Source organism: Pezoporus flaviventris, unplaced genomic scaffold (genome assembly GCF_033815535.1).
Source record: "Pezoporus flaviventris isolate CSIRO_AGI_PZ_B2104156 unplaced genomic scaffold, CSIRO_AGI_Pfla_v1 ptg000040l, whole genome shotgun sequence".
NCBI lineage: Eukaryota > Metazoa > Chordata > Aves > Psittaciformes > Psittacidae > Pezoporus > Pezoporus flaviventris.
In genome coordinates, this window is record NW_026892588.1 from 5,759,580 (window position 1) to 5,773,553 (window position 13,974).

General features: G+C 36.9%; 1 protein-coding gene across 3 annotated transcripts in view; it reads right to left on the reverse strand.

Annotated features, from left to right (window-relative positions):
• Positions 1 to 761: 761 nt before the first annotated feature.
• Positions 762 to 13,974, reverse strand: part of DENND1B (DENN domain containing 1B) — a 158,264-nt gene continuing 145,051 nt past the window's right edge. For all 3 annotated transcript variants that reach the window (XM_061465561.1, XM_061465562.1, XM_061465563.1), the window contains 3 exons: positions 3,838 to 3,911; positions 2,471 to 2,687; positions 762 to 1,317 (listed from right to left, as the gene is read on the reverse strand). In XM_061465561.1, coding sequence (XP_061321545.1) covers positions 766 to 1,317; positions 2,471 to 2,687; positions 3,838 to 3,911 — 843 coding nt within the window. In that variant the 3' untranslated portion in view covers positions 762 to 765. The remainder of the gene's footprint in view (positions 1,318 to 2,470; positions 2,688 to 3,837; positions 3,912 to 13,974) is intronic.

Consider the following 13,974-nt stretch of genomic DNA (forward strand, 5'->3'; position numbering starts at 1 on the left):
AAAGTCTACCAAGAGAAACCAGATAATATGTCTTTAAAGTGTCTTAGTTGTAAACAATTCAGCACTTCATGTACTTTACAGTGCGAGAAAAGCATGCGCTACCTTTCTGAAGTCTGAAGAGAGGGCCACACTTTTAGTTTCAAGTTCCAAGTTATAGTCACAAGAAATTCCATAATTTTAAAAAAACTTCCTTTTCAGCCCCCTTTTGCCGAAGCAAATTCTTTCCATAGAAAATCATTATTGCTGTTTTGTAGATTTGCATTTATCTTCTAAGATAGTTAAACCTCTTCTCAAAAGATTAAGGCAATTATTCATTACAGATAGTAACATTTGTACATCTCAGACAAATCAGATTGCTTGGTTTATTTCATATTTGATGGAATTAATATAGTACCTTCAAAACCTGGTTACCTGTTAGGTGACAGCTTTCCTGCTGCTTAGAGGAAGAAAATGCTAGGAAGCACCATACGCTTGCTGTATTTTTAACACAGAGACTAACTAGTACCTGATTTAAGAGTGCATTCATATATTTAGCTCCATTTTGCAGACCTAACTACAGCCAACAAATGAACTGGCTAAACATAGAAGCAGATGTCCCAGTGGCAGAAAATGCATTAAAAAAATTCTCTTCAACCAAAGTGAATTATTTTTAGAATCAGAGACCTCTTATTCCTTTTTCATCTTTTGGTTATCATGTTATATGGAGTCCTGAGTAGTCTCCCTTCAACTTCTGATGGGAGTCAAGTTTCTCTTCTCATAGTTTTCTTACGTTTTACTTCCACTGCTAGTGCTGGATAAGCTATCCTTTGAAATATTTAAACCATAGTGAAAAGCAGAACTCAGTTTACATAATGACACCACTTCTTGAAGAAGCCCACCCTCTTCTGGAGTTTCATTTCCTTTCTTCCCCTCTTTTTCCCAGGGGACCAGAATGGATGGATGTTGAGCAAGACTTGCTGGGTGCTGATCTTCTGAGGCATTGCTTAGTGTTTCGTTCTGCTTTGCATACCTACAGGAAGAATAGCCTGGTTTGAAACTTTCTAGAGAAGTAAACTGGGCACTTGATCGCACCGGAGACAAGGATGTCATACTAGTGGTGTCCATCTTGTCAGTAATATAGGTTTTCTCACTACTTTCTTCTTCCAGCCTTGAGAGAGATTCTCTACAGCCACCAGAAAAAACTTGCTTCCTTGGTGATGGAGGGAGCTGCTTCCCATGGAGGACACTGTCATCCTGCCCAAGGTTCCACTCTGCTTGATCATTAGCACTGCTGCAGAGCACAGTAAGGTTGCTCTCACTAGGTGCATTTGATTTGTTCTGAAAGAAAGAACATGTGTTTAATGTCACAAGAAACATCTCTACACTAACACTTTAGAAAAAAAATACTGTAAAGAATTTTGTGTGTTCCTAAATTATGATTTGGGTTCAATGTTACAAAACAACAATCCCAGAAACAATGTAAGATATAAGCACTTACACTTCCTCACCAGAAAACTGTCTCTTATCCGAAGGATTGCCTTTTGTAAGAGAAAGGATTTCTGTCTCCCCTCTCCATTCAGTCTTTGCATAAGCAGTTCTGACAGTGAACAAAGACACACTTTGCTGGTTTGTGCCCATAATATGAGACAGAGCTGGACTTAAACTAAAACCAGATGCCATTTCCTCTTTGCTTCAGTAATTAATTATACCAACTTTCAATATTAAATTTTTTGGACAAAATGAACAAAAATGGGTATTTTATTAATGTGACCCCTATGTGACACTCATAATAAAAAAATTACAAGCTTTTTAAACATTTGCTTCAGAATTTGCTGTTCCAGTAACAAATCTTCTACTACAGGATCCCCTTCAGCAAAAAGGAATGTTGGACAGCTGATATGAGCAGGAATTCAAAACCTCTAACATTTATTTTGACTAACATCACAGGAGTGACTTGGTTTTAAAGTTGTAGGCAAGCAGTTTCTTTACACTACATGTCCTATGCAGCTCTACCTAAAAAAGGATCAAGGAGCCCTCTTAGAAAGCTCTGGAGTACTACTATAGCTGTGTTTCAGGTGCTATTACCACATCACCATATTACTATGACTAGTTCAATGATGCAAGTTGGAAATGGAAATATATTCTAATCCACATTAAAAGACTAACACCAGCTCTGGGAATACCACAGTCAACAGCTAAATATAATATTAAGTAAATTATTACATTAGTCACAGCTCTATATGTGGTTACTGTTACATGGGGAAAACACTGATTCAAAATTACTTCGTAAACTGAGGTGTAACCAACCTCTTGGCTGGAACACTAGTCCAGTGGCTAGTATGGGTGTACTGTTACACAGTCCTAGGAAGACAGATTAGCAATTCTAAGGGATATGCTACAGTGTCTAAACTGCATGTTATTGATTCCACAAGTGCAGAATTCCACTATAAAGGGATTGGAATTGTTTTTCAAATGAAAGCAGAAGACTAACCGCAGTCTTGTAATCAATGTCATCCATTGACCTAAAGAAATCCAGGCTCTTTGCTCCTGAGAGCTTTCCTTGATCTGAACTGTGTGTGCTCAGCGTGTCCAAAATCTCCCCAAGCAAGTCCATTTCTCCTTGATGCTGAGGAGTTATTCCAGTTTCACCAGAATCATCACTATCATAAAAGTAAGCAGAAGCTTCTTCACTGTCTTCTGATGATAATCTGAAAACAAAAACTTTTCCATCAGCTAAGAACATAAAAGCCATTTTATTACAGACACTTCTGAAAGTAAATAGAGGAAAGCATTCAAAAACTTTTGAAAGGGACCATAAACCCAGAATTTCTTTCTACTCAAGGGCTTCTTAACCATAGATAGCTGGTTTTCCTGTCTCCTTGCTTTTCCCCCCATCACTGCAACTGCTATTTCAAGTCACCCTTAATATGATTTCCCAAATCTCCACTCCAAATTTTACAGTTATTCCAAAATTAGTTAATATTTTCCCTTGACTGCATCTTATATCTAGGTCAGTGTTGCTACACCTCTCCAGCTGACTTAGCCACATATTTTTGTGTAGTGGTGAGACTCTCACACTGCATATCTTCTGTCATATGACCAGATGTACTCGAGAACTGCTTATTTTCAAGGAGAACTGGTGGTTTTGTCCCTTATTTTCTCTGTCATTCATTGCAATACCTGTACCTCTCACCCCCATGTTACTGCAGCCCTTCCCTATCTCTGTCTATCCAGACTACTACTACAAAGGGCATTTCCATGGCTCACTGTCTTGATGACACCTTTAGAACACTTCGCAGCTCAGTCTTCCCTACTGCATCAAGGTCCTTCACAGTTTATACCCATTATTATCAAAAGTTGTCTCCTGATTTCAATCAGAGAATGCCTCAGTGCAGCCTAAACCTCAATTTATGATTTTCCTTTAATTCACAGAAGACACTGATAACTTGGCAAGGCACAAATTCTCTTTCAGACCCTTCAGAAAACTTCCTATTGTCATGACCACAACACAAGACTTTAAGAATAGATTAGCTGATGTCATATTGATTAGCTGAGGTCATATGCCCACCATATTGATGAATATTGTTTTGCTGCTTCTTTTGTGTATGGAGTCTTTTTATCTTGAGTTTGTGAAGACTCAAGATTACTGCAAGCTCTTCTAGACACTATAAATAATGAAAATATACAAAAGCCTGTTCGTCTTTTTCAAAGCACATTTAATCCTAAACTATTTGACATCATCTAGATCAAGAATCAAGCCTGGACAGGAGAAAGATGCATCACTTGAACTCAGTTTTGCTGAATAACACTAGTTATCCTTTCTCCCAAACATACACACACATCCAAGAGGCTTCTTACTTGCTTATTCTCTCCATTTCATCATCTTCATCCAAGGCAAAATTCTGGTTACTGAGATGCTGATTGAAACGAGTCTGGAGGATAGAAAATTAACATTATAAATTTTGTTTATTTTTTCGATTTCAGCATTATTTATTTGGAGCCTAGCTGCTACTTTACTCATTAAGACTTCCTGACCACTTGATGAGGAAAACCACATATTGATCAAGTCTTCTAAAGGTTGTTATAATAGGATGTGAAGTCCTCAAGCGTTACCAATTAAAAAGGAAGAGAAGCATTTTTCTTCAGGGCCTATGGAGGGCCTTATTATTTATGCAAAGCCTGGAGTGCCTTATTAGTTATGCAAAGCTTTGATTAGCAGAAGACTGGCTATTGGAGGAAAAGCATCACTCAACTTACAAGCTTATCACAAGAAGCACTATGGTTTACTACTTTCTGATATAATTTTTGCCAAGTTTAGGTTATTGTGGCCTACTGAGCATAAGGAAAAATTGATTTTTGAAGTAGCAAACACAAAAGAAATCAGGTGTCTTTACACAGCTATATTTATGTTAAGGTGTTAAACAGAATTGCAGAACAAGTAGTATGCCAGCTCAAAAACTGTACATCAAGAATGCCTTTGTGCAGGATGATTCACTGTAAATTACAGTTAACTCAAAGTCAGTGTACACTCAGAGCATCCCATGGAGAGCTTTTGTAGAGTAGCTAGTGTGCTGTAAATTCACATACTACCATACTGAGTACTCACTAACCTGTTATATCACATTATTTAGCAAACAGAACCAGGCCAAAGGTTTCTACAATACTTGGAAAAAAAGTCTCTATCTTGACCAGAACATTAAAGTCAGGTATTTTAGTCACTTGTGCTTCACAAATTGCTATCTTATGGTCCATGAATCTCTTCTACTTGTTTTGTTTCAAAAACCTCCAAGGCTAACTATACAGGCAATCAATCCACTGAAGAGATTCCGAACCTCGGAAAACTGACCATAGCTTAAAGACATATGGATAGAATTTGCGCAAAGGGAGAACAGTGTTACCTAACTTTGAAGAAAATCACACACAGGCAAAAATAAGTGCTACTGCCCACATCTCATCATGTAGTTCACCAAATGCTTAAACCTGCAACAAGCCCCTGATGGGGAAGAAATATGGCCTTCATTTCAGACTACAAGGAGCTTGGAAATCTGGTACTGTGAGGATTTCAGTATGTCACATTATTACAGATGTTGGCAGTGTTCTACATGTACCAGGACCCTCTCTATAATCTGCCTTCCCCTACCCATTATTGACAAGACTGTCACAATGTTAACTCTACAAACTGACACATGTTCTTGTTTGACAAGAGAGGATTTAATTAAATCTGCAAGTTTTGATAACTCTTTCCATAGGTTTTTGTCCACAAAGAAGAAACGTGTGGTTCTTAATGTGTTACACCAAGTAACAGGCGATAGAAAATGAGATAATTATTAGAGCATTAAAACTTACAAAAGAACCCAAACTAAGTTTCTTACCAAGCAGAAGTTACAGGGTGGAACACAGAAACGTTTGAGTTCCTGTGTTAGATAGTTAGATATAAAAAGTTAGATATTTCTAACTCTTTCCCAGTTTTCTGTGTTCTTTGTGTCATCCCCATCAGTATTGTAATCAATCATATCACTGCTTGCAACTAAAGTGACAAATGATATTGATAAGCGGTTATCTTACTGACTACTGACACAACTACAGTCACTTTTCAGTTTAAAAGTTGCTGCTTTAAGTATTTATCTTCACTGGGACAATTAAAATACTTCATTTCTATAACTCTGGTAATTCACTACTTACCCAAGAAAATTCTGACTCAAAATTCATTGTAATTAAAGCTTTAATCCTGGGATTGATTCTTGGAAGACAAAACCCTGTCTATGTCTCACTTTCTTGGAATTTGCATCGGAATTAGATGCTGCCATCACATTTACCTCTACTAAAACAAACACAAGATTTTGAAAGGAAGAAGGTTCTTTGAAAATGTTGAGAAATTTCAGAAAACGAAACCAAACTGGCACTTGTTCATCTGTAGATGGCTTAACTCTGCCAACAGAATAAATCCCACAAGACAACCCTAACTTATTTATCGAAATAATAAAGAATGTTTCAAAGAGCAGAGATGGCAAGTTTCAAAAAACAAAATGAAAACAAGAAATAATTAAAGAAATAAAAAGGAAAGGTCGCGTCTTTGAGAAACAGGAACTGAATAAAATTAATTAGAATCTGCAAACACCACAGGCACAGCAGTGGCCCCTCAGAACATCTACAAACAGTATTACGCAAGTGTGTTAGTGAAAGCAAGAACAACATCATAGAAAGGAGCCCAGGAGGGCATGTGTTGATAAACAAAACAATACCTTCTAGATCCTGATGGCAAGACTCGCTCTTTGAAAAAAAAATTTGTTACCAATTTAAATGTTTAGGGGTACAAAATTGTCCAGAAAGACTTTCAAGAACTAAAGCAAATAAAATGGGATTTACATAGAAAGAAAAACAAAAAGCAAAAGGGGGAGGAAAGGAAAATATGTGGCTGTAAATAACAACATTCTCCAGAGTTTACAGCTCTGTGAGCTAGCCATGGAGACAACAAGCAACACATGTTTTTAAATAGGTGACTTTCCTCCAGGAGCTGTAATAAAAATGACTGCAAGGGAGGGGGATGTCCAGACTTACTTTGCAAAGAAAGAAAATGAAAGAAAGAAACTCTTAATAAATTCCAAAAGGAGAACATAAATCTTTTTCAATGCTCCACTAGGCAAAGTGACATAGTATGTGCACCTGCAAAAGCTGTCAAAGTCATTTAAGAAGTCCTTCCGTTACTGACGTACCCTGCTGTTTGCAGTTATTTAAGCTTTTAATTTCTGTCTTTTCTGTGTTTTGAAGTGTGTAACCTTTTTTATACCTTTTTATAAAAAAAGGACAGACTTCTGTTTCCTTCCTGATCAGTATTCTAATAGCAACCAGACCATTTAAATTTATTACCGCAAGAAATGATATGGCAACACTCCTTTCTTGCTGCTCCAGAACTTTATAAAGACTTAATAGACTGCTGTCATAGTTTTTTCTATAAAACAAAGCAACACCCTTCTTTAAAGTACTCAATTGGTTTGTTTCTTCCACCTAGTTTTGCTTACATAATAAATGTATTATTTAATGTATCTATGTCAAAACACCAGAGATTCAACTATTGCTGTATCAAAATTTTCTCATCTTCAGGCACACTGCACTGCAAGAACCAGGCACACTGCACTGCAAGAACCCACCTCTCACTTTGCTAAGAATATGGAAAGAGTTCAACATACAGAAACAAGCATAAAGACAAGTGCATGCCCGCCACAAGCCACTCTTGAACCATCAAGCCTGTACATAAAGTACAGCAAAGAACAACTGCAGCTGGCATGAGGCTACATATAATTATAGTATACATCGTATACATCCTCTTTGGTTTCTGCTCCACTTTGAAATCTTTCTGTAAAATGTTCTGGTAACTATATAGTTGTGATAAATGCTGATCAATGCAACTAGCAAAAGAAGGTATAAATACAGGTGGAAACAAAGTGTGAAAACTGTTCTCTTCTGCTTGCTGGTAGCCTCATAAAATGTACTACTTTGAAACAAAAATGTAGACAAAATACACGAATGCTAAAGGATTTAAATGTAAGGTGGTTACATTCTTGATTGGGCATGAAAGTCAATCTTTAAAATGTCAACTTTTTATTTAATGCTAGACCTTTCAGAAGCGCAGCTTTCTTGAATGAGTGCTTATTGATCGATACCGAGGCAGGAAGTTTAACAAGGCTGCTGTTATTAATTGTCCTCAAAGTGAGAAACAAATAATCTTTTGATAAATGGCAGCACACACATAATTTCACATTTACTGGCTACTCAATACATCAACACATAAAGTTTCAAGAAAAGAAAAATATCTACTGTGGTTTACATCTGTGAGGTACTATTTTCTCTTTCTTAAAAATGTAAAGATTATTTTTTCATTGTGAGAAAGCAAAATAAATACAAATCTACTGTTACTTATGATTCAGTATTTTATTTTACCTATCATTCTCTACAACTCAATCACAGACATAATTATGGCCCACCTCCAGTAGGGAAGCAAAAGATCTTTCAAGCAAACTTTACAGTTAAGCACAACCCATTGCCTTCCTTTCTGGTTAAAGACCTAAAGCAATAGATAATGAAATCACAGCATAATGAAAGCAACGGAAAGTATTTCACATTACACTCCACTAAGTGTAAGAGCGGAGGCTGATGGGATAATAAGGAAAGAAGAGATATGGAAAGGTAGTAGTTTCTAAACTTTCTCTTCTTTAATGCCCTTCTTTTTCTGAGACATGGTACAAAGAAACACAAGTCTAAATAGTAACAGGGATACCAATTAGCTACGTGAACACCAGACCAGGATAAATGCAAGCAATAATTCCAGATTAATTTCTAGAAGAAATCCCTTCAAAGAAATTACTTGTGTGGTTTGAGTCACAGAAAGTAACACAAAGTAATGATGCCTCACAAAAATAACGCTCTGGTATCAGAAAACTTGTCCTGGATATAAATGAAATAGATGTTATATAGGGCGCCATATTTGCCATTATTATTATTATTATTATTATTATTATTATTATTACAACTAAAACAACACAGGACTAATGGATAATTTAAAAACTATTATGTTACATAAAAAAAAACCCTTCATCCTTCCTAGGACAGAAATGTTCTCTGCTTTAACAGAATCAGACATATAGGTGATGTATTTGAAAGAACATGAAGTGGTTGGAAATATCCACAGCTGTATGCCATGAGACGAGTGTCATCAATTCTGAGAACCTGTTAATTAAAATGATAGGGAAACAGAGAAAACAAGTAGGCCCCCAGTGGTAGAAAGAAATCCTTTTCTGTGACAATAAAGAGCCTGCAAAAGCAGGAAATCCTGACAACCAGAAACGCGTAGGAAAGAGTACAGACACAGTACTCTGAAATGAGAAGTAAGCTGTGCTGCAGAGATCTCCACTGACTTCTATAATGTTAAAGGAAACATTGATATCCATGCCAAGGTGGGATTTTCTGCAAATAAGGATGACAGATTTTTGAGATACTTAGTCATGGATAGCATATTATTATTTACATTCTAAATTACTCTGGTGAAAAATTAACAAACTCCAAGCTTCCTACCTTTTATGTGTGCTATAGACCTGAACACAGATAATGAATTTTGTAACACTGCTTTTGATTTTTAAGGACTAATAATGCTTCTGGAGATATTTTTTCAGAAATTGTTATGTTTTTCTCCAAAACCCAAACAAACTTCCATTTTCTAAGAATTACAAACTGTTTTCCCTTAGGAAGCCTGCACCATCTCCTGCCCTCCAAATCAGATCAAGACCCCATGCTGCCCACAGTCAGGTATCACCTCCAAATAGCCAGATCTCACTCATTCTCAGTGGCAAAGAGGCTATTCTTGGCAAAAAAGGCCATTTTAAGCTGACACACTGTGGCACCATGCCACACATCATTCTAGCTGCAGAGAGTGCATGAGCCGAAGGCAGTCTGGCTTCACTTTAATTGGCAACAAGCACAAGTGTTAGTCTTTTAAAACAGGACGCAGAGATTTTCAGTGCCATTTGCAACAGCTGAGGTGAGCGGCTTTTTCTAAACAAGTATTCTCTATGGAACTTTTTAAGAATCAGATTCATCAGGCAGAACGTCCAGTTACAATAACTAAGAAAAATATCACTTATTTTCCCTTTCTGATGGTTATCAGTGGCTTAAATTTACTCAATGATTAGAGGGAAGGGAAATCACAGAATGGAGAGTTGAGGGGGTCACAGTGGAGAGAGAAACGATAAGGGGGATTGTGTGTCAGAAAAGTAAAACTGATCCATGTCTGTATGCACAAAGGCAGGAAAGAGACTGCTGTTTGACATTAACAGCAAAGTCAAGAGACCCAGAAGTAACTCAGGTGCACAGTGTGTAACTTCAGTGAACTGAAGAACTATAAACCCAGTTCATCTGCCTCGAACATGCTACCTGTTTGATACAATTCTTAAAAACAGCGACCGCTGGTTAAATTGATCTTTTGATTCAAACGTGTGCTGTATCCTTAGATTAGAACTATCACATGTAAAATCACTGCTAGAAGTGTTGATTGCAGATCACATGTGACTTTTTCAAAGAAAAACTTACCAAAACCACTGGAGTTAAAATTTATGATGTGGATGTATCCTAAATATAAAAACCATATACCTCCAGACTTCAAGATTCTCTACACAGTGCCAAGGAACTTGGCTGGCACTCAGATTTGGATGCTACTCACTTATTTCAGATATTTTAGGGCCTAAATTACACAATAAACAGCAGGAAAGATTCATCATCAGAATGCAATCTAGATTCTAGGTGGGCTGAGAGCCCTTTGGTCATGCTCCTCTCTCTCCACTTACGGCAGAAAGAGCCTGAAGTAGCACTGCTGCTAACTTCAGCATTTCAGTACCATCTAAAATTGGCCTGAATTTAGGCTTTCGCATTCAGAGACAAGATCCCGGAAGTAATGGCTTTCTCCATTTCTTCTACTTCTCCCTCCTTTTGCCTCCAGCAAAACTTTATTTTTTAATTAAATTTCTTTAACTTTCAAGCCAGAAGGCAAAGGCAACATGGAAGCTGGGATACAGGTCCCAACCACTTGCTTATGTTTCTTCTGGCTCCCTGCTTTGGCTAGGTGGAGCCAAAACACGACCCACGGAAGACAGAAGATACACAGCAAATTAAAGCAGAGCATACCATTGTTACCTTAGATGTCAATAAATTCTCCTGTTAAAAAAATTAATCCAGTTATTTCAATGAACTACTAAGGACAGAAAGGTTCATCCAGTTTTGAAGGTGCTTTGTGAAATAGCTTTTTCTTTCAGATCCTCAGAACAAAGAAACCTTGGTAGGTTACCCTCAGAAAGGCTGCCTTTCTATGTGTTAGGAACTAGAACAGGTAACAATAATAGCCACAAATAGCCTCTGGAAACTTTTTGCTTGTCTAAATGTCTCTCTCAGGAGGATAAATAAGAGTTAGATGACTTTGTCCTGTCAAGCACTCCATGAAATGCCCAAAGGGTAACAAAAAATTCCAGAGTGATTTCCTGACCAGCACCCTATCGTGCTTTTTTTTTTTTTTTAATTGGTGTCATGGTAATTAGTGGAGAGATTTCTCAAATGTTGCCTACTGCAAAACTCAAAGAAGAGGCAGCCACAAGGTTTACACTAGTTTATGGGTGCAGAGCAAACAGAAGTCTTCTGCAGAAACTTGCAACAGTCCCTTGCTTAAAACAGTGGTGAGAAGAGATCAGGCAGAGAAGAGGAGAGCTTACCTAAAACCACACTGAATTAAAACAAACCAAACAAGCTTTACAAACTTACACTGAGTCTTTTTTCTTTAATTGTGTTCACGGACTAAATTCAGATCAGTCACTGTCACTGTTTAGAGGCTGTATCTACTATCGAGGGGGGAGGGAGAAAGTTTGAGCCATCTTGTAATTATACCTCTCCTTAGAAGCGTATATTCCTGAAGACAGTATTATGCATGCTACCTGAAAGCATCTAAATGCTTAAATTGCACAAAATCCAATCTTTCCATTAAGAAAGAAAAAAAAATAAAAAGAAAGGAAGTACTGCTTAATTTCTAAGAGGGGTTCTGTTGTAAAAAGCAAGGTTTTTACAAGGCAAAGGATGCATGTGTGCCCGTACTATTTTGGAAAGGTACCATAGCCACGAGAGGGCACTCTCGTAATCTACAATTTGAATTTTTGCTGCCTAGCTTTTTCATTTTTAATTAAAAGGAAATCTGACTGTTTTGTGGAATGAAGAGATCTTACTTGACACACCAAGACAAAAGATTTTTCTCTAAATTAAAGGAAGATAATGTAATCTATAATATTTTCAAATTATAACAGGTTATCTAAAGAAACAGAATTTACTAATAAACCAAAGCTTACTTCAAGCCTACATTTTAAAGAAACAAAACAGGATTCATATTAAAAACTACTTCTTGCTGTTTATGACATCTGTCAATTTGTAATATTTTAGTTAGTGAAAGTACCTCCAGCTATATAACCAGTACTATCTGTGGATGCGAGGCATAGATGTGATCTTAAGCACATTATCTGAATCCAAATACAGGTAAATGCCCTTGATCAGAGTTTTTATGTTTCTGAAGATATTGTGGAGTTGTCTGTGGGTTTGGTTTTGTTTGTTTGTTTATTTTGTGGGGTTTTTTGTTACAGGGGTTCCAGTCACAGAATATGTATATTTAACACTGCAGTATCACAAGAATTCCCTCTCCCCTCATCTTCCCAGGAAAAAAAGTGTCTTCAGAATAGCCCACTCTCACCACTTTTTTTTCAGATTAGGAGGGTAATCAGTTATTGGATGCCTTTTGTAGCTAATTATTATGTCATTCATTTTACTGGCCATTGCAGGGGTATTGATAAATCCAGGCACTCGTAAGGTTATTCTGAACACATCCTCCTGCCTGACACTTGCTATCTTTGTTGAACAGAAGCCAAGTATACCTACTGTCAGCTGAATTATATATTGTCTAGTTACTAGGATACACTTCAGTAAAAGTTTAAGAGCTGCATTTGCAATAAGCTTTCAAAAACAGAATAAATATGATAATTCTGTTTGAAAATATCAAGGAAAAAGTTTAGTCTAACTTGGCTTTTATTTGCTTATGCAAAAGTATTTCTAAAACATTCTTAGGCACTGTATTTAGATCCTGCATAGTCATGGGAAGTAGCTCACTTGTTTTCTTCTATATACAAACTTTTAAAAGCACTGCTGACACACAGGGATTCCTGGTAAGTCCACACTTTGAAACCAAACCTTGTTTCCATTACAGCTGCAAGGTAGTGCAAGCCTAAAGGTACAGGTATTACATATACTTCCTTAGAGACAAGGGGGCATTGCTATCTTACTAATTATAAACTGAACTGGTAGCTCTTATTTGGTATTCTGCAAATCTTCAAGAATGTTTCATTAGCCACTGAATACATTAGGACTATTGACATCCTGAAATTCTCCATTTTTTATAAGCTTCCCTATCACCTGATACAACAGTAAAATCACAAAGATCATATTCATGAAGTCAAACAGATCTTCCTGGAATTCTATCCAGACCTATAATAAACATGCTTACTTTTTAATAATACATTAAATTGGAACAATTTTATAGAGTCCTCACTACATCTAGGCCCCTGTCTACCAAGAAAACTGCATCACCTGGGAGCTTATAATGAAACAGAATTAAAATAGATTAGGCAGAAACGGAATGTGCAGTAGTCTAATATGTGCACTGCCATACCCTCCTCATCAATAGTTAAATGAAGTCAGTTATATCGTTGGCAAGATACTGCAAGATGAGCTGAAACAATCTCATCCTTGCATTAATTTTCATTTAAAAAAATTCAGGTGCTAATTCCTAATTAATGTAGGAGAGATGTATTATTAGATCTAGGCATGAAACAGTTAACAGCAGTGCACATGCCAAGGTTTTAATAAGGCTTAACAATAAAAAGCTTCAGTCCTCCACTTTCACTAGATTTTGTGTTGTGGTTTTCCCTTGCTTAGGGCAATCCATCTGTTAATGTTGACTTGCAATACAGTTAAGCTCGCACCCATATAAAAAGCCTAGAACAGCTAACCTAAGCAAGAGCAAGCTCAAATGAATATTACGGAGATAGAACAATTCATCTTAGGCAAAGATTAATTGTGTGTGCGCACATGCGCAGGCACACAGGCACGTATGATGGCACTCCTGTTATTTCTTTTCTTTAGGAAACACTTTTGAAATGAAAATGATAGGAGGGCTAGCTGATCGCTACAGTTTGCAATAACACAATTATTTACCCTCTGATTAGGCCTTGGCAGCTATTTTACATGCTATAAATTGTTCTGATTTACTGTTAAATTTTTTCAAAGTCTATCGCTAATCTGGGGAAAAAAAAGAAAAAAAAAAACAACAATAAATCCACTATGACAGCAGTGATAAAGCTTAGTAAATATTCATTGTAAAAATGGCTCTGCACTGTGACCAGTGCTGGTATTCTCCCTGGGCCA